Source organism: Dendrobates tinctorius, unplaced genomic scaffold (assembly GCF_039654945.1).
Source record: "Dendrobates tinctorius isolate UK_male_01 unplaced genomic scaffold, ASM3965494v1 ptg000016l, whole genome shotgun sequence".
Taxonomy (NCBI): Eukaryota; Metazoa; Chordata; class Amphibia; order Anura; family Dendrobatidae; genus Dendrobates; species Dendrobates tinctorius.
In genome coordinates this window covers 1,113,024-1,140,536 of record NW_027361684.1, presented here as the reverse complement: position 1 = coordinate 1,140,536, position 27,513 = coordinate 1,113,024, and the positions used below count along the sequence as shown (strand labels likewise).

Genomic DNA, 27,513 nt, shown 5'->3' with positions numbered 1-27,513 from the left:
CCATATGGAGCATGTTTTGGGGCAATTATACTGTATGGAACACTATGTGTGGCCATTAGGGTGACCGCAAAAAATCGATGTCGGAATTTTGTCCATCTGGACCCCACAAAACGATTCCCCTTTCCAGATATTGAGATAGCCAAAATTTGAGCTCGATCAAACGACGTTAACCCGTGCCGCTCGTCGGTCAAAGTTTGAAAAAATCCAAATTGAGGTATTTTAAGATTTAGGTATTTTGCATAGTCTGTTAGACTATAAAGAATGTGACAACAACATTGCAGAAATAGCCCTGACCAAATTTTCGACCCATTTGTGGTATTTGAATGCAGAGTTGGTGGGATTATCGTTTTTTGATCCCACCATTACAGACAATGAAAAGTTGTTAATGGCTAATAAATTGCTCAGTAGCACAGATGAACCATCACGCTAGGGTTGTAAATCCAAAAGTTAGGAAAGACAAATTAAAAGAGGTAGGAAGTAACCGACTTTAACGACCTTCTGACAAAAGATGAAGAACAAAAGCAATATGTCCTGCAAGTTGTAAGCAAATGCCGAGCATTATATTCTCACGTTTCAAAAACTACTTTAACAAAAGCTCTAGAATAGATTAAATAACTATGTAAAATTATCAACTCATGTAGGTTAGCGTGCTCTGATGGTTCATCTGTGCTACTGAGCAATTTATTGGCCATTAACAACTTTTCATTGTCTGTAATGGTGGGATCAAAAAACGATAATCCCACCAACTCTGCATTCAAATACCACAAATGGTTCGAAAATTTGGTCAGGGCTATTTCTGCAATGTTGTTGTCACATTCTTTATAGTCTAACAGACTATGCAAAATACCTAAATCTTAAAATACCGCAATTTGGATTTTTTCAAACTTTGAGCGACGAGTGGCACGGGTTAACGTCGTTTGATCGAGCTCAAATTTTGGCTCTCTCAATATCTGGAAAGGGGAATCGTTTTGTGGGGTCCAGACGAACAAGATTCTGACATTTTTCCCCCCCCATATGAGATCCGGTCACCCTAGTGGCCATTACACCGTATGGAGAATGTTGTTGGGCCATTATACTGTATGGAGCACTATGTGGGGTCAATATACTGTATGGAACACTGTGAGACCATTATACTGTATGGGCCATAATACTGTATGATGCACTATGTGGGGCCAACATACTATATGGAGCAATATGTGTGGCCATTATACCATATGCAGCATGTTTTGGAACCATTATTGTTGTGAATTCCCTTGCTCGAAGTTCTGAGCCAAAGCTCCCTCTGGTGGTTACTGAGAGTAGTGGAGCTGGCCAGGTGGATGGAAGTTCTCCACCTGAGGACAATAATTGGGAACCTGGGATTACTGGATGGGAGCATATAATTGAGCTGGCTGCTCTTGGAGGTTGCTGGTGATTTCCTCTGTTTGCATTTGGAGTTCTTTTGTCCCCTGCCTGATCTGCATGGTTCAGCTAAGTGATTCTTTTGCTAATTCTTTGCCTCTAATCTGGTTGTGTCTTTTTTTGCTTTCTCTTTTGCTGCAAGGGTTCAGCGTGCTCCCTGCTGGGGGCAGCGCTGGGCCCTGCTTCATATGTTGCAGCTTGTTCAGTCCCCTGTTATGTTAGTATCTTTTTGCTTTGCTGCCAGTTTATACCAGAGTGCTGATCTAGCGGGGGTGAGGTCGTGTGACCTCAGGTTTTTTGTATATCAGAAGTGTTGGACTTTTTCAGGGTTTTGTGCGTGATTGCAGACAGTATCTTTTCTGTCCTGTCCTGTCAAGACAGCTTGGGCCCCACCGTTTGCTCAGTCTGTTCTCTGCCTGTGTTTGTGTCTCAACTTGTCTCACCAACAATATATGTTTGGGAGCTGTCTATTCCTTTGGGGATCTGCTCCGGGGCAGTTTAGACTTCATCTTTCAGTCTTTAGGCTGTTAGTCCTCCGGCTGTGACGAAGCGTCTAGGGCATCGTAGGTACGCTCCACGGCTACTGCTAGTTGTGTGGATAGGATCAGGGGTCTGCAATCCCCTTAGTTACCAACCTCTCTGGTCTTCTGGTGGCTTAGCCTGTTACTGCTATCCTCCTCGGTAACCCATTCATAACACATTATACTGTATGAAGCACTATATGGGGCCATTATACTGTATGGAGCACTATGTGGGGCCAACATATTGTATGGAGCACTATGTGGGGCCAATATAGTGTATGGAGGACTATGTGGGGCCAAAATACTGTATGGAACACTATGGGACCATTATACTGAATGGAACACTTTCTGTTGCCATTATACTGTATGGAGGGTTTTGTGGAGATTATGGTTGGAGAATCATACTGTAATGGGGGTCACCATTCTTTGTCAGGGGCTGGAGGGAGGGGGTACAATAGGGTCATGGAGGGTTCTGTGGAGGAATTCACTGTGGGGGTATCATAGTATGTTGGTGGCTGGTGGTAGATTCTCAGTACCATCATGTGCATATGGGTAAACCAATAAATATCCAAGTTTTGCCAGTATTTTTAACAGCAACAGCAACATATACTATATGCCATACAAGAGACTGTACATGTCAAGCAAAGCCAACACAAACATGGCATATAATCATGGAATCATAGAATCATAGATATAATGCATCCTGTGACATAAGATTACTATTAGGATGTGTAACGAGAGTCTTTCACCAGTTCAACTTTTCTTTCCTGCTCTCCTTGTGCCTCTACCACTGTGATATAGCAATGGATGGGGAGGTGAAAGCTGTCGGATCCACACTGATGGTACATCCTACCTATAGACCACCAAATTTTCAGATGAGACTCTCAAATTAAGCATATCAATTGGGCGATTCCAGCAGTTAAGATATAATTATACCTAATATCTGTAAATTTGAGTCATGTTATTTCCATAAAAATTAAAAAAGGTTGAACATACGCATTTGGTTTTCCTTATACGCACTGACGACATAACTTTTAGTTACAAAATGAATTTTTATCTTTCTGAGCAGAAGACAATTCTTTATGAATATGTAAAACAATCAGAAATTCTCTTATAACTAAAAATAAAATCCAGATCAGAATATGTTTTTCTCTTCTGTGCAATCACTAATCAGCCAACACACATATCTGTACAAAGAAGGAACGAGCGTGCAGCCTGTCAAACCATTACAAGGAAAAGAACGGTATCTCTTCCTCAAGTGACACCAAGTGACATTTCACTGAGAAATAGAAGGCAGTTGGTGCCATTGTGAAATGAACTGGGTAATGTACTTGACATTTTCCCAAGTTAGAAATTTTGAAAACTTATGCAAAACGGTGTTCAGAGCTGTATTTAAGAGCAAAGCAACGAGCTGTCAAGCATTAGATACGCAACACTGACTTAAAATGCATTACTTACAACAGGAAAACAAATATTGGAATGACTTCAGAAAACTATCGATGTAGAAAAGGAGAAAAAAAAGTCTAAATAAGAAGAAAGAAGGAAAGGAAAAGAAAGAAAAGAAGGAAAAATTATAGATAGATTATATTAAAAGGATACATAGAAATAAAAAATAGACATATAATGATGCAGATAGAGAAAATATGATGAGTTAGATAATAGAAAATAAATAGGAAGACTGTTTATACAGATAGATTGTAATTAAAAAAATAGAAAGAAAGAAAAAGTAAGAAATAAAGAAAGAAAATGAACAAAAGTAAGATTGAAGGAAGGAATAAAGAAAGAAATAAAAATAGAAAAATAGTAAAAAGAAAGAAGGGAAGGAAGAGGAAGGAAGAAAGAAAGAATGGAAGGAAGGAACAAAGAAAGAAGAAAGAATGAATGAAAAAGAAGAAAAAATAATGAAATAGATAGGTATTAGAAAATATACTTAGAACTAGATAAACATGATGATTAGAAAATATATAGATAAAGATAGATAGATAGATAGATAATAGATAGATATAGATAGATAATAGATAACAATAGTCAACAGCAAAATTGGTTCAGACATGAAAACAGTTCAACTTAAAGGGGTTGTCCGGGCTTTTCACATAATCTCAGTGCATATCTGGGCTGCAGAATGCTGACAATAAGTAATTTACCTTCTGTGGCCAGTTTGCAGGGTTTGCTAGATATCATCTCTTGCTTGTAAGAAAAACGTCCAGGGGTGTGTGTTCTGACATTGAAATGAGAACTAGTCATTTCCTCCTCACTTGTTTCACTTTCCATAGATCACTGTTCAGTGTGTGTCTGGGGGAGGAGCAGCTGGGTGGTCTGCTCTCTGCACTGAGGCTGCTAGAGGGGGAGGATTTGTTACTGTGTGAGGAGGGATAGGCTTGTTCAAGTGGTCGGGAGGGCCTGTTGCTATGGAGGGTGGGGTTGTTGCTATAGAGGGCATGTTTTTAGTAGAGTAGGAGGAAACGACCAGTTCTCATTTCAATGCCAGAACACACCCCCAGGACGTTTTTTTTTACAAGCAAGAGATCATATCTAGCAAACCCTGCAAACTGGCCACAGAAGGTAAATTACTTATTGTCAGCATTCTGCAGTCCAGGTATGCACTGAGATTATGTAAAAAGCCCGGACAACCCCTTTAACTAATTTTGGGGTGCTGAAAACGAAAATGATGCTTAAATTTTGAAATTGGCTCTAGTTTTTATGATACAGGGGTGCATCGATATTTCTCCCAGCCTTTGATACAACGCTAGGCAAGGAATGTCATCAGCCTTGCGTCATCAGTTTTGCACCATTCAACTGACTAATGGATTGCTTCATCAATATTACATCATCTCCAAATGACTAATGAATTGAGTCATCAGTATGTCATCATCTCTAAATGACCAATGATAGATGCCAAAGAAAGAAAGATGATGCAATCCTAATTAAACTTGGGTCACACAACTCTATAAAAGGCGCATGTTCTCTCTCTATCAGTCACACAGCAATTTCAGCGGTCGACTGATATCATTGTTCAGCTATTCAGTGATGCCTCGGACTAAATACCTTGACATTAATAAAGCAAATAATTTCTGCTATGTCTGTGGTGAGGTGACTTTTGAGTCACAAAAGCGAAACTTGACTCATATGGTTAAGAAAGCCTACAACCTGTATTTTGGCTGCAAAATAGGAGATCAGGACAAGAGTTGGGTTCCACATACATGCTGTAATCGATGTTGATCACACCTCACACAGTGGTTGAATGGGAAAAGACAATCAATGCCTTTTGCAGTGCCAATGGTATGGAGAGAGCCAACTGACCATACAGCCAATTGTTACCTTTGCATGGTGCCTCCAATTGGGAAAGGAATTTCTAAGAAAAAGAAGTGGACTATACAGTACCCAAATATTCCATCAGAGCAATTCACAAAGTACTGTTGTTTCCTATGTGAACGGGACAGTCAAGCAAGACAAGAACACTAGAAGAAAAGAGACTGGCCCCTCAGAAATGCACTGCAGCCGGGGACTAAAAATGTTCTTCATCCAGCACTTGTTGAACCACAGAAAATTCTGTTACCTACATTGCATATCAAGTTGGGTCTCATGAAGAACTTCGTAAAGGCAACGGACAAAAATGCAGAAGCATTCAAGTATCTCATTTGTAAGTTTCCAAGGTTGAGTGAAGCAAAGCTAAAGGAAGAAGTCTTCATTGGTCCTCAGATCTGTGTGCTTCTGCAGGATGAGGAGTTTCACCATTTACTGTGTGGCAAGGGACAGGCTGCATAAGTAGCATTCCAGTTAGTGGTAACAACTATAAAGAACTGGTGGAAAATCTTCTTCAGGCGCATTATAATCTTGGCTGCAACATGATATTAAAGATTCATCTCTTGCATTCGCATCTAGACTTCTTTGCATCAAACTGCGGAGCAGTGAGCGATTTCACCAGGAAATTGCGACTATGGAAAACAGATATCAGGGTAATTGGAACCCTTCGATGCTTGCAGGCTACTGTTGGACAATCACCAGAGATAATCCAATGCTTGAACACAAGAGACAAGTAAAAAGGAGCCGAGTATCCAGTGACTAAGGACATATTTTGTACTGTGCAATAACGTTTATTAATAGTTAAAATTAAAATTGCTCTAAGTGCTTAGGCATGTGAATTAATTAATTATATAGTAGTTTTAAATACACTTGAGTTTCCTCTGAATACATCTAATAAAATTTGTTTGACAATACATGTGCAGTTTTATATTTGTAGAAGTAATAACTACTAGTGATGGGCGAGTAGCATCGTTGCTCGGGTGTCCTCCGAGTATTTTGCAGTGCTCGGAGATTTAGTTTTCGTCGTCTCAGCTGCATGATTTGCGACTTGTAGACAGGCTGAATACATTTGGGAATTCCCTAACAAACAGGCATTCCTCACATGTATTCAAGCCGTCTAGCAGTAAAAAATAATGCAGATGAGACGGACGAAAACTAAATCTCCGAGCACGCCAAAATACTCGCAGGACACCCGAGCATGCTCAGAAAAACCCGAGCAACGAGTATACTCGCTCATCACTAATAACTACATGTTATAATTATTTATTGATTTACATAACAGTAAAACGCAAACTCTTCAATTCCATGGAAACTAGAGCCAAATAACAGTTTTCCTTGTCATATTTGAATTCAGCACATCAAAATCGTTAAGAAATGGCTAATATGATTACTGAACAGCTTTTGAAATTTTGTTGCCTAGTGTAATCGATAGATAGATAATAGATAGATACATAGATAATAGATGGATAGATAGAGGATATCGATTTGCTCTGTCACTTTCCTTACCTTATACTGTACAATACATTTCCATTTTTAAAAATTCTCAGCAGCTTGTTGTCTGTTGTGACATCATGGAAGTTTGCACCTTTTTCATTAGCAAAAAACAAATCGGGTTTCCAAATAGAATCCAACATGGAAGGGTCCAAATCCAAGGAGTCATCGGGGTATTCACTATATGACAGTCTTGGGTCGTTCCATTGCTGTCTCAAAAAAATATTCACTCGGTAGTCCTATAAAAGTAGTGAGCTGAGAGTTATTATTTTAGAAGAACTGAGTAATTGGTGCAGAAGTGACAACGTAGTGCTCCCTGCCAGAGGCCAACAATATATTACGATTCTATGCAGGTGGCTCAGTCAAATATAGACAAGTATAAGCAAACTCACAGATACTCTTTCAGGAATACTATGTAAAAATATTATGGTCCACAACACAAATGTAAGGGTTTTTCCAACAGACATCATATGACAATTTTCACAAATTGCTGCCTAATCCACAGCATTTCAGAGAAAACATGCTTTGAAAAACAAGCAAGGGACTATGTATCTCAGATGCCTAAGTACTAACCACTGAGCCACCGTGCTGCCCCTATCCTTTAAAAGGTATGAGAACAGATAAAAAGTCATCTTCGCTCATAACCAGCATTACTCTTAGGGTGTATTTGCCATTGCATTTATGTAAATGTGGTTGACATGTCATGCACACATATGAACATGAGTGGCGCTGTTTATGGGGAAATCAAAAATTCCAAACTTGTCGCATTTGTAGACTGTAAGAATCAACTGCAGGCTTAATTATAGCATGATAACGAAGATGAGGAATATTACGGTGTCAGAATTTTTAAGAGTCGGGATAGTAGGAGACTCATTCCTGCTCTTGTATTATTTTACATTTTTCTGCCATAATTATAGATATAATGGCAGCAGTGTGTATAGTATAATTTCCCATTTGTGTAGTGGACCATAACACTGAACATTAGATACTCAATGGTTACAGAAATGACTAAATTGACTTAAAAAAAAAATCCAAACATTATTTTTGTATTAAAACCTGAAGAGTATCACATTGCGTTCATAGCGTACAGAAATCCCGGTAATACTGAAGCAGCATTGGCGAATCCCACAAGACAACAGACGCTGTTAGCCTCCACTCCAGCAATGCACAACGAATAACCATAATTCATTTGATATGAAGAAATTATGCATTGCAGTTTTGGGAACAATGGTGTTGCAATGAGTTGATGGGTTTTTAAATGGCCTCCATATGCCATATGGTATGTAGATCAGTGAAAAATAGAGGCGGTTATCCCAGTAATGCCAAAACAGATCAATCAAATCACCGGATCCCTTTCCTGTTCCTAAGCTTGGAAAGTGCAGGCTTCATTGAACCCTGATACAGAGCGAGGATTTCTTATTGGCGGTGTGCTCCAATTTATTGTCGTGTCCATATGGAATTGCAGTCTTGTTGTGACTCGCTGTTTGGAAATGCAAATTATGTATTCAAATTTGCTGGAAATTGAGTTAATAGCTCTGAATTTTCTTAGGGTTGCACAAACACATATGTATTCTTACTACCAGATGCATAAATTACTTTTCTTATATCAGTGTGTGTGATAATTCAGTTCTAGAAACTCTATAGAAACAATGCTGAATCAGAGCAGATATGTGTGAAAAAATGCAAAACATCTGCCCCGCTGCAGCAATCAATGAATCAATCAATCAAATTTATTATCGCCAAGTACATATTACATATATACAAGGAATTCTTTGAGGCAAAGAGGCAACATAATATATAACAACAGATACAACAAGTAACATCTAACAAGACAGATAGAGTATATAGTCTACACATGACGATTTAATTGTTGAACAGAGAGTGGATAGAAGCTGTTCATATGGCGGTTGGTGCTGCATTTGAGGACTCTGAAGCGACGTCCTGAAGGGAGTCATACTTTATCCAAGAACACGTCTAAATTTACAAATCTATACATAGTCCATCTTTTCCCAGGACTGCCTAGCCTGAATTGCTGCAGAACTACCGGAGGGGTCATTTTGACCCTTTTGCTATTTCTTTTTCCTATAATTTCTAAAATTTTAACAAATGAGTCCAGACTTTTTGTGACTTTTATTTATTCATGGTAGTGTATATTTTAGGACACAAAAATGAATTGTAACTTTTTCAGGGGCCCGGATTTTACAATTCATACCTATAAGTACTGAAGGGGTCATTTTGACCCCATACATAAAAGTAGTAGTAGGCAAGTCACCTAATATTACAGAGTACAGAAAATCACAGTGCTTCTCCCTAGTTGTAGAGTGTAATTGTATCTTTGCATATCAGGGATGATTCAGCATTTTGTGTTGTCTAAACTTGTCTGAACATTCTCGATCCATGTAGCGATTTTTGTCTGCACTTCAGTAGCAAACATTACAGTTGAAGCTACAACTCTGCATGTTTGTACAGTGTCGTTTTATTACTTCTGCGATCTTACAAGTCCCTTTTTGTGACATATATTTGAAGCATGAGTAAGCAGAGGGGTCTGACAAGTGATGAAATTTTGAAATGTCTTCAGAATTTATCTGAAAATGAGTCAGAAGAAGTGGCCCACCATCCGCAATGTCTCAACCACAAACAAAAGGACAAGAAATCTACAAGCGTTGAAAATGTGGAGTTGGAAGATGCAACGAAAACAAAACAACTAAAACTTGGGCAAGCTGTAACAAACCAGTTTGTGGAAAATGCACTGGGAAAGTGGAAGAAAGTACTGTTTGTGTTAACTGTTGGACACCGCATGCTATGACCATGTAAAAGGAAAATCCGTGCTGTACTTGATCTTAACACTGTTCCTACTAAGTTAAAATAAATGTTCTTTAATTTGTTGGCAACAAAAAAGTTGTTTTTACTCCAGAGTCAGTACTTTTGAATGGGGGTAAAAATGACCCCTAACGGTAGTTATAGGTATTATGAAACATGCGGTAGTTCTAGTGTTAAATGTGTTGACCAGTCTTAAACTACAAGTCTGCAGTCACTCTGTGTGACTGCAGACTTGTGAATACTCACATCGCACGCACTGCACGCTCTGAGGATTCTCTGGTGCTGGCACTGGGAGAGGGCGATTATATGGCCACAAGTATGCCATACTCTCGGCTACATTCTGATTAGATGAGCACCGTCTCGCTTAATACAAGTCGATTGAGCATGGCCGGGCACAGCCTAGTCGGAATGTGGCCGGGAGTATGCCAATCACATACTTGCGATTACATGATCGCCCACTTCTGGCTCCAGACAATCCTCACAGCACAGAAGTGCGGGTGATGTGAGGAATCACAAGTATTCAGTCACATGGAGTGAATGCAGACTTGTAGTTTAAGGCTGTGTGCACACGATGCAGATTTGCAGCGGATCCTACGGCGCAGAAACGTTGCATATCCGCATTGTGATGTACAGTAGCCTTAAAATCAATGAAAAAAAAAAACGCTGTGCAGACGCTGCGGATTTTTCCGCGCGGTTTTCCTGCGGTACAAAATCCGCAGCATGTTACTTCTTTTGTGTGGTTTTCCATCTCCCCTGTCACCAAATCCGCAGTGGAAAACCGCACAAAAACCGCGAGAAAAATGCATGAAAAATGGAAGAAATCGGCAGGAAAAATGCAGGTCATTTGACCTGCAGATTTCTTCCATTCTGCGCGGAAAAATCCGCAGGGCTAAAGTCCTTCTGCACTCAGCCTAAGACCGGACAACTCCTTTAAGGCTGGATTCACAAGTTCTCGATATTGGTACAGGTTTTTCTTTAACATTAAAGGGAATGTTTTTCAGACAAAAGGCTTTGAATAGATTTATTATACTCATTTATATAGCGCCATTAATTTCACAGCGCTTTACGTACATTGCTGCCCCTGATGAGGCTCACAATCTAAATTCCCTATCAGTATGTTTCGGAATGTGGGAGGAAACCCACGCAAACACAGGGAGAACATACAAACTCCTTGTAGATGTTGTCCTTGGTGGGATTTGAACCCAGGACCCCAGCACTGCAAGGCTGCAGTGCTAACCACTGAGCCACCGTGCCACTCATAGATTTTTTTTTTAAAAAAAAGAAAAAAGCACCACTCATACTTGAATATTAAGGTTATGTACCCACGTATGCAGAAAAAAACGGACTCCTTCCCAGGAAAACCGTGCGTTTTTTATGCGGTTTTTTGCGAGATTTTTGCACCGTTTTTTAAGCGTTTTTTTACAGGAGCATCCTCCTGCTCATAGAATATAGTTAGAAATGTGGATTTTTCCACAAAATTAATGAACATGCTGCGTTTTTTCACAGAAAAAAACGCATCATGTGCACAAAAATTGCGGAATTCATTAACAGGAATGGGATGCTTCTTGTATGCATTTTTGAAGAGTTTTCGCCAGGAAAAACGCTTAAAAAATGCGAAAAAAAGCTTACGTGGGTACACAGCCTAAAGTTAATATTGCTTCATTATTTTTTTTTTTCACCCAATCTGAGTCTTTTGTAAACATATATTACTTGCCAGACAACTTTACAGGGAATCTGTCACCAGGTTATTTTCACCTAATCTGAGAGCAGCATAATGTAGGGACAAAAACCCGGATTCCAGCGATGTGTCACCTACTTGGCTGCTTGCTGTAGTTTTGATAACATCACTCACTGTTCATCAGCAGGAGATTATCACTAGAGGACTAGTGCAGGAAGGACGTCTGGCGGCGGCAGCAGCGTGAGCCCAGCAGTCACCTTCACTATAGGTACAGTGTTTATTCGTATTAGCCTATTTTTTGTTTCTAACTAACTCTTATGGCAGCCACCCCTGGTACCAATACCCTTATTCCTTTAAGCACATTGGCACTTGCACTTTAGCTATTTTGGTTTTTCTATAGGGCTCTATATTAATTTAATTATGCATATATATTATGTTGTTAATTAAAATTAGTGATGAGCGAGTATACTCGTTGCTCGGGTTTTCCTGAGCATGCTCGGGTGTCCTCCGAGTATTTTGGCGTGCTCAGAGATTTAGTTTCTGTCAAAGCAGCTACATGATTTGCGACTGCTGGACAGGCTGAATACATGTGTGGAATGCCTGTTTGTTAGGAAATCTCCACATGTATTCAGCCTGTCTACAAGTCGCAAATCATGCAGCTGAGACAACGAAAACTAAATCTCCGAGCACGCCAAAATACTCGGAGGACACCCGAGCATGCTTGGGGAAACTCGAGCAACGAGTATACTCGCTCATCACTAATTAAAATCTCTCTTTGCATCATGTGGTTGTATTTTCTGCTATATTATGTATTTCCCTGTACTGTATTCTGTCTGAGCATGGATCACTGGTGATGCTGCTAGCCTACTATTACTGCCCGCACACTTTCAGGCTTTGTTTATGGTCCTTGTCTTCATGATTTATTCTAATAAAAATACTACTTTTAAATTTGATCGATTGTCACGTGTATCCGTACTGTCACATTTGTGAATTGCAGGTGGTGGTTCCCTTGATTCTATATATCTATTGTGACATCTATAATTATTTTTAGTGGATCCAATTTTTTTTATATCAGGTAGAAAATACTGTATAATTAATGGGCTTCATGTGATTGATCAGGAGGAGCTGAGCAGATTGATACATAGGCTTGTTGGAAAAAGATTTGCCACAAGGGCCCATGCAAACGACCGTATAACTCCGATGAGTGCTCTCTGTCATCTTGATGGTGAGCACCCATCACCATGTTACTCTATGGGGCCATGCATATGTCCAATTTTTTCCTCAAACTGAGTCAATCCGAGGAAAAAAAAACGCAGCTGCATGATTTGCCTCCAAAAATTTTATGACTCTCGCCCATTCAACTATATTGGTCCGTGGGAAAAATTGCACTGCAATTGATATCTGAGTGTGGTCTGATGTTTGCGAACTGACATTATAGAGGAAGTCAAGAATCTTTTTTTTCCTCTCCACCTCCGAGAAAATCAGATTGCACTCTGATCAAACATTGATCAGCATGTGATTAGCATAATCAAACCCATTTTCTTGGATGTTGAGAAAACAGTCGTGGATCCTTGCCTAACTGGTATTTTACTCACTGAAAACCCTGTTCTTCCTGGGCTTAGGAGTCCAGTGGGCGGTCCTAATAAGTGGTTGACAGCTATTGGCTAAATGCTTAAAAATCACTGATTACTACTGTCCCTGTAGGAGGGTGGACTGATGTGTGGACATGTCTGATGGAAAAGTGAATGTCAAAGGTGTAATGTACAATGCTTTATTACAAATTATATATATGTGGGGGACAACAGCTAGAAAGAGTGAGAGATGGTGTAGTACTGGGTTTTGGCCACCAGATGGAGACATAGGGATAGTGAGAAGAGGAACCTAACAGCAGCTGAAGCTAGGAAACGCCAAGTCATGGTGGGCTGAGTTACGGCAACTAAGGAGGGGAATTCCCAGGAAAGGGCATAAAAGGAAGGAAAGTCCCAGGGTTAGGGAGATCTCTCTCAGGGAGCGACAGAGGACAGAGAAGAGCTCAGGAGAAGATAGAAGACAGCAGAGCTCAGGAAAAGACAGAGGAGAGAGACAGATAGTCGGGGGTAGCCCTGTCAGAACAGCTGCAGAGCAAAGGACGCAGGACAAAGGAGGCCTGGGGTACCGAACTGCTGGACACCGAAGGGATAGTGTCACAGTGGGCAGACTCGGCCGGGGGAAGCGCTGTGGCCATGGGCCTAACGGCAGCCATAGTGAAAGAACCCGGAGGGTTACCGCCAACAGTAGTAGGAGGAGGTGATAGGTACCCGGGCCAATGTGCAGAAGCTGTCGTATTGCTGTGGATGTCAAAGAAGACACACAATAAAGTGGACCTGAGTGAACGGATTTCTGCGTCTGTCTCCAATCTGTTTTGCAGCCGAAGGGACCACCCCCTAGTCGGCACACATACTACATCCCCATGGCTCCTAAGCCCAAAATGAGCATTGATGTCAATGTTTAAAAATCAAGTTACGCTAAATCTTTTTGTAGAAAACTATCTCACGACCTGCTCGACTTCTGCTTTATATCATGCCTGCTAAAGAGTGACAGGTACACTTTAAGGACTTATTCTCATTACTAGTGCTGTGTAATATCTTCACTATTGCACACTAAGCTGCCATTCAATCCCACATGGCCGTTACCACCAGAAGGAAGAAATTTGAGAAATCATACCCTGGTATAGTAATTTATCCTCAAGATCCCTGGTGGCATTTAAATGATTAATATACAAAAAGCCAGGCTGATTCCGCTACTTAATTCTTTTACTAGATTGGCTTTTCTACCAACAATATTGCTTTTCATATCATTAAAATGTGTAGACACCAAATCAGGTATAAAGCAATTTAATCAACTTTCAATTTCTATCTAGGATCAACCAGAAAAGTATATCTACTGAAAGCAGATGATGTAACCAGCCTGGGGAGACCTCACTGCTATAAAATACATGAATTTTCTTTTTTTTAAGTTCTCCCCCCAAATAATTCAGATAATTGAATTATCTTTAAAGGAGTTGTCACATCCCAGACATAACCATTAATATGATTTTCTTCTTCAGTAGCTACTACAGGGGAAAGTCAGTGGTAACTGCATCAATTCAATTGAATGGTGGTCCGTTCAAAATACGTGATTAATATTAGCTTGTATGTGTCCTCAAAGGAAATTTGTCACCACGTTTTTACTACCTAATCGGATACCAGCATAATGTAGGAATAGACATACTGATTCCAACGATGTATCACTTACTTTACTGGGTGCAGCAGTTGTGATACATTCAGAGTTTTTAGATGTAACATGTAGCAGAGCTGGGAAAGCAAACCTCACCCACACTAGGCTCTCTTTGTACATTGTCTATTGACTGTGAGCTACTTATCACAGGAGGGGATATGGTCAGACGATTTGTCAGCAAAGATAATGTCCTGGTGATAAAACCTTCATTGTAAGTAGACAAAAGCACACAGCCTAAAAAGTGACACATTCATTGTTTTAAAAACTACATCATGCTGTCCTCAATTACTTAGCAAAAACCTGCTGACAGATTCCCTATAAAGGGCTTTTCAAAAATTTAGCAGAGAATGAGTTAGGTAAAAAAAAATGCTATTCCTCACGTCTTCAGCCACTTCTCTAGCTATACAATTCTGATAGTTCTCATCTCAATGAGCTCAACAATTTTACTGGCACGTGATCACTAAAGTCAGTGGTCAAATGAATGATGAACAGCATGTGAGAGCTGAGAATGCAGAGGGCCACCAATGTAGCAGAAGTTTTAGAAGGTTTGCACACTTTGCACATTACTTTATTAGGGGATTTGTCTTAATAGCAGCCCTCATCCCTCCCAATAAAGAAGCATCTATTAGATGTGCCAAATCTGGCACTTTGCCCTGCTCTTCCCACTTGCCCCAGTGCGGTGGCAAGTGAGGTAATATATTTTGGTTGATGGCAGAGGTTTTATTGACACTGATATCAAGACCAGGGTTTGTAATGGAAAGGAGTCTATAAGACACCCCCATTAATAACCACATAGTTAGATTGTAAAGAAAAAACACAGCCTGAATAAAGTCCTTTAATCAAAATAAAGACACAGACACTGTTATTTGAAATCAAAAAAGCAAAGTTATACTCACCTTATCCATTGATGCCCATGTCATCTGAAAAAGACAAAAAAAATAAACAACTATATTCATCACCTGTCCGAAGAGAAAATAATCCAGTTGTCCTGTGACGAGACTAGCACTGTTATTTCTAGATGGCATGCTGAATGTTAGCATGATATGAGCGCTCAGCCTGCTATCTGGCAGAGACACTGAGCTGCGCTTCAAAGCACACCATCAGTGTCTCGCGGTGACATGAATAAGTTGAGTGGAGTTCATAGCTGACGAACTCTGCTCACCTCACTGAACTTTCTCACACCCTACCGGTCATGTCAGTGAGGTGAGCGGGGTTCATCAGGTAAGAATTCAGCTCACCTTATTCACATCACCGCAAGACGCTGATGCTGCACTATGACGCGCAGTGTCTCTGCTGGATGGCAGACTGAACACTTGCATCATGCCAACATTCAGCATGCTATCTAGATGTATCAGATCTAGACTCATCGAGGGAAAACTGGAAAATCTTCTCGTCGGACAGGTGAGGAATATGGTTGTTTATTATTTTTTGTCTTTTACAGGTGACATGGGCATCAATGGATTAGATGAAAAGGTAAGTATAACTTTGCTTTTTTATTTCAAATAAAGTGTCAGTGGCTTTATTTCAATTAAAGGACTTTATTCTGGCTGCCTTTGTTCTTTACAATCTAACTCTTTGTTAGTAATAGGGGTGGCTTATAGAAGCCTCTCCATTACTAACCCCTGGGCTTGATGTCAGCGGCCATAAAACAGCTCAACCCTAAGCCTCTAACCCCATTTGCCACCGCAACAGGGGAGGTGGAAAGAGCTGAGCAAAGCAACAGAACTGGTGCATCTAATAAATGTGCTTTTTATGGGGCAGCTGTGGGCTGCTACTTTTAGGCTGGGGAAGGCCAATATTCATGGCCCCTTCCCAGTCTGAGAATACCAATCCTCGGCTGTCTGCTTTAGCTTGGCTGGTTGTCAAAAATGGGGGGACCCCATGCCATTTTTTAAATTATTTATTTAAGCAATTAGAATAAAAACTGTGTGGGACCCTTCTATTTTTGATAACCAGCTATGATAAATCTGACAGCTGGGGGTTGCAGCCCGCAGCTGTCGGTTTTGCCTGTGCATGTTATCAAATATAGAAGCGGCCCTCAACATTTTTAAATTTATTTATGTACTTATTGCACAGGCTCCGGCTAATGAATACTCTCATCAGCATCGCCTGCTCTTGCTGCTATCTGCGACAGCAGGTGTACGCTGATAAGAGTAGTACTCTTTCATCATCTGACACCTGTGACCGGCGGGTAACATTTTACTGTCAATCACAGTGCTGGATCATATGCTGTCATCTCGCTGCATGGAAACTACAGCTCTCTGACCGGCGGTAACGATCTTACCACCGATCAGAGCCTGTGTTTTCCATGCTATCAAGCAGATAACAGCGTGGTAAACAACGGATGTTTGGACCACCCATCCAGATGAATAGGGTTCAGGTTCGGGTACTGTTTTTTTTAAATGATTGGCCAAACCCGCCAGACCAGAACATCCATGGGTTTGCCCATTGCTAATCAAGTTTCACTAGAGGGGAGAGGGCTGTGTCCTAAGTTGTTATCACCATCGTCAGCATTTCAGAATGCCTCATACTGATGCTACTTGGTCAATGTTGATGGTATAGGCTTTGTTGGTTGATGTCATGAAATAATCATTGATAATCCGCACTTATCACTGAAGCTATTTTTCACTTTAATGATAGGAAGCAGTTTGTTTGACTCTCCTCAGTGTGTGGTGCTTCAGCTCTTGTTTGTGTCTTCCTATCCCTACAGCGACACATTAGCTGTGCAATTAGACTGTCTGTCACCCTGTAAAGACTCATGTATTCTGCAGGAAATGTGCAGGCAAACCTGTAATCAGACACAGCACTTAGATATATTTTATTCACGATGTTGGCAAAACTCTTTTTTTGTTTGCAAATCAGAATTATTATTACATATTGGAGCAAAATCACACTTTTATTAATTTCATTAGTGATTGAAAAAATGTCACATATTTAGCTTCATAGAGAAACCATAGCAAAAATATTACGGAGTTTTAAAGCAACACTGAACCTAGAAGTAAATTATATATGAGAAAAAGCCCAGATATAGTGTTTTTCATATTTTATTTAATAGGGTTTGCTGAATGTTCCGGATAGGACTATTGTTACAAATATTTTGCCAATACCCCAAAACCCATAGCTTCTATTTTTTGGCTTAAGGAAACTGACCAGTTGGGTTTTAGCAAAAATTCAGGACATAAAATGACTTGTCATCTATAACAGACAGCAAGTAGGGGGAGGCTCCTGCTGCAGTTAGTTGTCTTACAAGCAGACAGCATTGTGAGAAAAATGGGGAAATTAGTAATTTTCTGGGTCACCTGTAAAGTAAGTCTTTACCTATTTTTTATTTTTGATTGTTGTGCATAAACGATTTTACCCTAAAAAAGTATTTGACTCTAGGTTAAATAGAATATCTTGCAATAATGTGAGTTTCAATAATGATTATGCAGTTTCATGTAAAAGTTTGGGCACCTCAGGTCAAAATTACTGTTATTGTGAACACATAAGCAAGCTGAAGATTAAATTATCTCTAAAAGTCCTTAAGTTAAAGACAAAAACTTCCACCTGATGAAGACGGATCCTCCGTCGAAACGCATTGTGGTTTAACCCCATCTCTTGTCTGAGTCTCTTCCCTGCGCACCTAAGACCGTTTCCAATTTCTCATCACTTAAGTTAAAGACGACACATTTTCTTTGCATTTTAGGCAAAAAATTATATATATAGATATTTCATCTTTTACATTTTAAAAATTACAAAAAAGAAAATGGGCGGATGCAAAAGTTTGTGCACCCTACATGGGTAGTAGCTAGTAGTATCCCCTTTTCAAAGTATCACAGCTTGTAAACACTTTTATAGCCAACCAAGATTTATTTAAATTCTTGTTTGAGGGATTTTCATCCATTCTTCCTTGGAAAATTCTTCCAGTTCTGTATGATTCCTGGGTCGTCTTGCATCCTCTGCTATTTTGAGGTCTAGCCACAGATTTTCAATGATGTTCAGATCAGGAGACTGTGAGGGCCATTGTAAAACCTCCAGCTTGCACCTTTTGAGGTAGTCTATTGTGGATTTTGATGTGTGTTTAAGATCATTATCCATTTGTAGAAACTATTCTCTTTTCAACTTCAGCTTTTTTACAGATCGTATTATGTTTGAATCAAAAATGTATTGAAATTTCATTTAATCTATTCTTCCCTCTACCTGTGAAATGTTCCCCATACCATTGGCTGTAACACAACCCTAAAGCATGATTGATCCACACTCATACTTAAAGGGGTATCCCCATCTCTAAGATCCTATCCCAATATGTAGTAGGTATAATAATAATAATATTGGCAAATACCTCCAATTAGAAATCAAGTATAGTTTTTTTTATTCTCTATGTCTCTTTTCTCATGTGCAGGCATTGCAAGACCTTAGGTATCCATGGTTATGTCCACTGATAAAGTGACAATTACTTAGCTAGATGCTAGTGGTCATAACCATGGATTTTACAAGCAGCTCTCACTGAAAATTTGCTTGGTCTTCCAGACCTGATCTTGGCCTCCACTGTTCCTGTTAACTGCCATTTCTTAATTACATTTCACACTTCTCCTGCTTTGTTGGCCTGAACCAATTTCATTTTCAGAGTGCTAAGAGGAGGGTGGGTTTTTATAAAGCTGAGAAATTTGCATCACCTAGCCTTTCCTGTAATTTTTAAAATGTAAAAGATGAAAATTATATACTGTATGTATATATATATTGCCTAAAATACCTATCCAAGTACCCAATCCCTTCAATTTTAAGCGTGCCCTGTAAATGCAATTATTCAGATTGGCCTACTGCCTCAACACATTAACCTAATCTATCCCTGTGTGGCACAGCCAAAGGTTTTACCATAACCAGGTTCCCCGCATCATGTTCCCACATGCTTTATGCATCCATTAGCCCTCTGTGTCTGTACTGATACACACTTAACATTATGGCTGGTCCATACAATCAGGGCAACTGTTACCACCCTCCTTTTGTGTCTCCCCTTTTTTCCTCATAGATTGTAAGCTTGCGAGCAGGGCCCTCATTCCTCTTGGTATCTGTTATGTTCTTTGTGATTATTGTTATGCTGTAATGTTTATCGTCTGTACAAATCCCCTCTGAAATGTAAAGTGCTGCGGAATATGTTTGCGCTATAGAAATAAAATTTATTATTATATTATTAAAATACAAAGGAAATGTGTCACCTTTAACTTTAGGCCTTTTAAGGATTAGATCATCTTCAGCTTGCTTAACTGTTCACAATAACAGTAATATTATCCAGGGGTGCCCAAACTTTTACATACCGCTGTATATAGTGTTTTGGCTATATGCTTAACCCCTTAATGACCAGGGGTATTTTTGGTTTTGCATTTTCATTTTTCCCTCCCCTTCTTTTCAGAGCCATAACTTTTTTATTTTTCCATCTATATGGCCATGTGAGGGCTTATTTTTTGCAGGACAAGTTGTACTTTTAAATGACACCATTGGTTTTACCATGTTGTGTTCGAAAATGGGAAAAAAAATTCCAAGTGCGGTGAAATTGCAAAAAAAAAGTGCAATTCCACACTTGTTTTTTGCTTGGCTTTTTTGCTAGGTTCACTAGATGCTAAATCTGACCTGGCATTATGATTCTCCAGGTCATTACGAGTTCATAGACACGAAACATGTCTATGTCCTCTTTTATCTAAGTAATGAAAAAAAATTCCAAAGTTTGCTAAAAAAAAAAAAAAAAATTGCGCAATTTTCCGAGACCCGTAGTGTCTCCATTTTTCATGATCTGGGGTCGGGTGAGGGCTTATTTTTTCTGTGCCGGGATGATGTTTTTAATGATACCACGTTTGTGCAGATATGTTCTTTTGATCTGGGCGACCAAAAAAATGTAATTCTGGCGTTTTGAATTTTTTTCTCGCTACGCCGTTTAGCGATCGGGTTAATGCTTTTTTTATTGATAGATCGGGTGATTCTGAACCCGGCAATACCTAATATGTGTATGTGGGATTTTTTTTTTTACTGTTTTATTTTGATTGGGACGAAAGGGGGGTGATTTGAACTTTTAGGTTTTTTTTAATTTTTTTTTATTTTTAAACATTTTTTTCTTACTTTTGGCATGCTACAATAGCCTCCATAGGAGGCTAGAAGCATGCGCAACCCGATCAGCTCTGCTACATATGGGCGATGAGCAGATAGCCCATATGTAGCAGATTTACTGCTGTGCTTTCAGCGCCGACCACCGGGTGGCGTTGAAAGCCATATGCCTGGAACAACCATAGAGGTCTCATAGAGACCTCTGGTTTTCCAGTCAACATGATGTCGACCCCCGATCACGTGACGGGGGTCGGCAATGAGGTCATTTCCGGCCCGGCGGCCGGAAATGCTATTTAAATGCCCGCTGTTAGCGGGATTTAACTAGTTAATAGGCGAGGGCGGACGGCGATTCTGCTCGCGCCTATTAACTAGTTCATAACAGCTGACATGTCCCAGTTTTGATGCGGGCTCAGCAGCAGAGCCCTCATCAAAGCAGGGGAGATGTCTGATGATGGACTGTGCATGTCATTGGACATTAAGGGGTTAATATGATTCAAAGGTAGACTGACCATACAGTCATTAGACCAGTACCCAAGGACCAGTGTCAAGAATACTACGTACAGTATTTATTATAGCATGGGCTGTGAAAAAGTAAATGCAAAAAAAAGTGTATTATGGCTACAGTGGATAAGTGACAAATGACCACTGGTGCCCCAGTAACTAAATTCCTAATTGGAGGTTTAACTCTTAAGGTTTACTTTACTTGTTTTTCAGAATTTATCAATGCTATGTATCTTGAATGTTTTTTTTTCATGTGTTTTGGTGTCTTTTTTTACTTTTTACATTTCGTATATTTATTTGACATTTTGACAAACTGCTGTACAAAAATGTACAATATTTTGATACAGGAAAGATATATATCTTTATACCGTGTTAGCCAGTAGGTAGAAACCTTTTAATGGCTAACTGAAAAAATGGTAACAAATTGCAAGCTTTCAACACTACTCAGGTCTCTTCATCAGGCTTGACTAATACAAAATCTGAAGAATCACATATTTATACACAGCATAGAAAGAAACAATGTAATAGATAAGACAACTGACGTGAAGCAGAAATATCATTATGAGAGCGTGATAAACAGTTGTGTCCATAAATATTGGAACAGTTCATAGATAAGGAGTGTGAATGTTTTATAGTCTGGTTCTGTGTTGTGATGACCCCATAAGGTCTTGGGGCAAATTCCTTAATTGTTGTAAAAAGACATAAATCCATTGGACACATTCATTCCTGCATTGAGTATGTCAAAGGTCATCATGAGTTTATACTCCCAGACTCGTCTGTCTCTCTGAGATTTGAAATTACCTTTAAAAGAATGTAATTTCATGTCCATGATGCTGTGATCCAGCATACAAAAATGTTTGGTCACAGGTAGATCCATTCTTTTTTCTCTTATTGTGTGGCGATGAGAATTCATCCTTGTTCTCAGTTTTTGCCCGGTCTCCCCCACATTCAGACCCCCAGTTGAACATTTAGTACAAATAATTAAGTACACCACATTAGATGTAATGCAGGTGAAAGTACCTGGGATTTTGTAGTTCTGATGTGAGTTGGGGATCTTTATCTTGTCCGTGGTCATTATAAATGGACAGGTTTTACATTTTTTCTGGTTGCAAGGAAAGGTTCCTGCAGCTGTTGGAGAGGACAGGGAGCTTCTGACAATGATGCTTCTTAAATTTGGGGGCTGCCTAAAACACAGCAGTGGGGGGTCTGGAAATATGGATTGTAATCAGGCATCTTTTTGTAGTAAAGGTTGTAATTTCCGTGCAGCTCCCCTTAGCACCTCCAGATTTGGATTGTAGGTGACCACTAGAGGCACCTGGTTATTTTCTTCTTTAGCTTTGTAATGTAGCAGGTGATTCCTTGACATTCAGGTGGCCCTTGTAATTTGATTTTCAATTGTTCTTGGATGGTAGCCCCGATTCAAAAAGGTCTTTCTGAGGCGACCCAGGTGTTTGTCTCTATCCATGGAGTTGGAACATATATGATTGTATCTGTAGACAATAGATTGCATTCTTTCTTTCTGTGCTGTTTTGTGTATAAATATGTGATTCTTCAGATTTTGTATTAGTCAATGCCTGATGAAGAGACCTGAGTAGTCTCGAAAACTTGCTATTTGCTCCCATCTTTTCAGTTTCAGGTATCAACCTCTGAGGACTCTCAATTCTGAATATTTTTCAATATTTTAATATCTGGTTGAACCATTTTTTTTATTTAAAAGTAATCTGACAATGATTTCTAGTATTTTATAGATGGCAAATAATTAAATATTTAATCTTCCTTTTGTACACAAATGTATTTCACTAAACTAGCTTCATAAATTAGCATGATTCTGATAGTCAAAGTAAAATTCTACAACCTTATCATATTTTGTACATGTGAAATGGTATTTGAAGAGACTGGAGAGCTGTCACTCACTGACACTCATTGAGCTCCCAAATTTCTCTGGCCCTGCTAACAGATAAAATATCACTAGAACCTATCGCCAACACATCTGACTCCCTAAGGTAAGAAAAAACATAAAATAAAAACATACTCAGGATTTTCTGCATGCTCCAGAAAAAAAGCAGTCCTGTAGAACTAGCAGAGAAATCAGCCAACACATTTGCTCTTATCCACTGCTTTCTAATGTAGACCAGCCGAGAGATAGAATTTAATAAATTGGTATGTCTTAACTTCCCTTTTTGCCTTATGGCATGGAAAGAATCCAAGATGTTTCTGCCTATAGGAACAACCATTTTGAGTCCCATAGTGGTAACACTTTGTTTTTAGCCTACAGTACATAAAAATCCAAAATCTGGGTATGTTTTGCTTTATTTGGGTAGTACTTTTTGTTTTATCCTATATTCAGACACAATACATCTACTTTAAAATTCTGTATAATGTAAAATATATTTTTTTCTGTAAAATAGATAAAATAAATACCTCCATAGACACATATATTCTTCCCCCTTATATGAGCTGCCAATCATAAGCAGGCAGCTATATAGCAGAAAAAAGGACTGTCCCCCACCATAGCTTAGAGCAGTTTGTGAGATGTAATTATACAGGTCTGAGCTCCTGGTCTAACCTTGTGCATGATTGCAAAGTGCTGGTAGATTAGAGAACAGATGACTAACACCATTCACTTAAGGTCAGTGTGGAAGGAGGGGCAGTGCAGTTGAGTTTAGCTGTGTCACATTAAAAACCCTTCTATAAGCCACACTCTCATAGCACTATCTAATCTGCTGTATTACATATTTCACCACACTGCTTGTCTAGAAATGAGTCACACTTATATCTGTTGTGCTTTATGCAACTTGTAATCACTCTGCAGTGAGAGCACAACAAGCTACTCATGTGTGAGATGTAATGATCCCCAGCTTTGCTCTTACTGCAGAGGGATTAGAAAATGCTGTGAGCACAACACACATAAGTGTGACTCATCTCTAGACAGGCAATGCAGGGAGTAAGGCAGTAGAAAATAGAGCTGAAAAATGCAGTAGAGTAGATTTGACAATACTCTGAGAGATGGAGAGCTGATAGCAAGGTTTGACACAGCTAAACTCAGCTGCACTTTCTAATCATGCAGGAGGTTAGACCAGGAGATCAGAGCTGCATCATTACATCTCACACATTGAGAAGCCTAAGCTATAGTAAGGGCATGTCCTTTTTCTACTGTATTGCTGCTTACTTATGATTGGTCAACATCATACAGGGAGAAGAAGCAAACAATCCCAGTGAAAACTGTCTAATAACACACAAATGGACTTAAAAGTTAATTCATTAGGTTCCAAATACTTTGATCACTAATATCTCTGCAACACAATGGTGATGCGAAATTAAAAACAATATCATTTTATTCCACTCTGCAGCCATGATTACATAATGTGTTCAGTTCAATGTTCTTTATGTGGGAAAAAAATATTAGAAGCAGTGTTCTGAAAGCGGTAATCCTTTGGAATGTCTTTTCTATACATTTCCTTTTATGCAGACTACATCCTATATGTGAAAAGTTGATCCAAACATGGTTTTTGTGATTAACATTAATGTTTTTTTTCCATCTACCATTTCAGTTGTAATTCTCTGGAAAAAATATTCCATATGATAATCAATTTATTTTTTATTACAAAGAAAAAAAAATCACGTGCACAGTGCCTTATTTTTTTTAATATGTAAATAAAACCCACAATAATAATAAATACATTCAGTATCTATTGGATATAGGCAAATGTTTGGCATGAAATGTTATAAAATCAGGATGCATTCTCCCTTGTTTATGACTTTATTTACATCTCTGAGCACGTGCAAGTGCGTTTTTTCTCATATGGAGGCAATAATGACCATTACACCAGTACACTTCCAAATATACAGTAAAATGAAATGAGAAGAAAAGATATAAGGTAATGCCAGCATTGGAAGCGCGTGCATTATGCAGTTAATCTCATTGAATGACATCCTGCAAAGATGGAGACATGTTACCTCGCTATGCTTGATTGTTTTTAAGATCTAACACATTTAGATCCCAGCTAAAGTAAAAAAAAAATTGGAGGCAGTTTTAATCATTTTTTTCATATTTGTTTTTAAATATTTTTTTTTTTTTTTGCATTTAATGTTACCTCTCCCTTTGATTGCTCTTTAAGATCTAACACATTTAGATCCCAGCTAAAATAAAAAATTAAATTTATAAACAATTTACTTTTCATTTTCCATTTGTTTTTAATAGCGATGAGCGAACGTGCTCAGAAATGGTGTATGTGACTTCAGCGTGCCGAAAAATATGTCTGAGTCCCCGCGCCTGCATATCTCATGGCTGTTCGACAGCCCCAACACGTGCAGGAATTGCCTAATAAACCCTTCATTCGTTGCTGCTGTTGAAGAGCCACGAGGACATGCTGCCGCCGGGACTCGAACATATTTTTCGGGCACGCCGAAGACACCCGGTTAGCACCATAGCATGCTCGGATAACACCTTATCCCAGCACGTTCACTCATCACTAGTTTTTAAATATTTGCTCTAAAGACCCATCATTTGTAGAGCAGTTGGCAATCCTTTCCTTTTTGTTTATTGGGCTTGTATTAAGTTCTGATTTTTTTTTATATTTTTCTGAAAGTTTTGTTATATATTTAAGGATCTTTTAGATTTTTATCAGCCTTTAGTATTGAATAAAGTGACATGTCCATCTTCTTGGCAGGGTAGCTTCAATGGTCAGTACCACTCACCATTGTGGTTTCTGCTATTGAACCAAAGCTGTTGATAAATATGTTGCAGGTAACATTTACAGGGGGACCTGTAAGTTAAAACAATAAATAGAAGAAAAAAAAAATGACAGTTTTGGTTCATGAAGTACATTCATTGTCATCTGGCCTTTGGCCAGCGCAGTTGACACTTACCATTGTGGTCTCCGTGACGGATCCGAAACTGTTTATAAAAATATTGCAAGTAACGTTTACTGGCGGACCTGCGGAATGCAATAAGAATGTTGCAATACATATGGAAGCAAAAGAAAAAAAGGAATGACTCTGATCTGTACAAGCTGGTACAGATTCGGAGGTAACCAAGAGGAAAAAAAAAAAAGCATATTTCACAAGAACACAACAACTTAAAAAAAAGCAGACTTTAAGCATCATGGATGTGTGCGTTTTAACTAAAACATAAAAAATGTTGTTTTTTGTTTTTAAAACATGTGGTCAGCAGAAGACATGAAATGAGGTAACGTGGAGCACGATGCTGATAATGTGCGGTAATGGGAAGGTAAGCGTAAAAGCTTTAACAAGCATCCGAGCTTTCAAAGCGCCGCGCCGCTACAGCCTAGTTGTTGAATTTGATCGGGGAGACGGTGTAATCTACAAGCTTTGCATAATGACACAAACAGTAATGGAAAAAGCTAGAGACATTTGTAAATGTACTTAGCGCGAAAAGAAAATGGAATGATACCGACCCTGAGTCGATGGGGAACACTGTCATTCAGAATATCAATATATGGCAGGATTGCTACTAGGTCTTTCTACCCATCAGAATCAATTAATAGGACAACATGTTTCTGCTATAATTATCGACATTTAAATGAAAATACACAAATCATGCGTGGAATACACACATAGAAATATAACATTGATCATTTTTAAGGTTTTAAAGAGTAAATCCATCTCTGCAACCATTTTTTTTTTTACATTTCTTGAATCTATCTCCAAGCAAATTAAAAAGGGATATGACTACTATGAGCACAAGATCAGACTGTTGTTTGTGTCCATGGAGACGCAATGCTCTGCATAGAAGATATAGCAAATAATTGATTTTCAAATTCAAAAATTCAGATCGATTTGGAGAACATAAACATGGTTGCAAACATGTACATAGTCTTTGGATAGTTTTAACTCTGTTCTAAGTCAACTAAATATGTTTTTTTTAGAGAATACAGGAAAATGATAATTTTTGGGTAAAAAAAGGAAATATTTTTGGACTCAAGTTTGAGATATTTCTGCTTATTTTCTCTTGGGATCTAATTTTATCTTGCAATTTGGGACATCCTGTAGTAGATAATGCCACCTTTTCCTGTCAAATAAGACTTTATTCAGACTAGTGTATGGCCATTTCCACAGGATATGCAGCATTTTTGTTTTATAGAAAATATAGTTGTGCTGAAGCCATGTCCTTAAAAAAAACACTGCAAAGCCAGAGGAAAAAGTGACACTACCCATTTGAAAATATTTCTGATATAGCTGTCAAGATGATGTTATACATGAAAGCCATGACACAAGTCTGTATTTCTTCAATACAACCAGCACAGTGAACTTTAAAGGGGTTGGTCACTTTGGTTTGATTTTTACAAATGAGTTGGTGACATGATTTTGTGGCATTTACTAATATATTGCAGGTTATCTTCCTGCGCTTGTTACTTCAGCTTTTCTCACAGATTGAGCAGAATTTCTATCCTTAAAGTAAATGTTGATGGAGGAGCACTTGACCCAGACTTGTCCATTTGCCTCCAT

The 27,513-nt window shown here is 39.0% G+C and overlaps 1 protein-coding gene across 1 annotated transcript in view; it reads right to left on the bottom strand.

Annotated features, from left to right (window-relative positions):
• GLRA2 (glycine receptor alpha 2) overlaps window positions 1-27,513 on the bottom strand; it is a 267,688-nt gene that overhangs the window by 200,601 nt on the left and 39,574 nt on the right. Inside the window, exons 3-4 of the mRNA XM_073565226.1 lie at window positions 25,744-25,811; window positions 6,732-6,955 (exon numbers count right to left, since the gene is read on the bottom strand). Of these exons, the coding sequence (XP_073421327.1) occupies window positions 6,732-6,955; window positions 25,744-25,811 (292 nt within the window). The remainder of the gene's footprint in view (window positions 1-6,731; window positions 6,956-25,743; window positions 25,812-27,513) is intronic.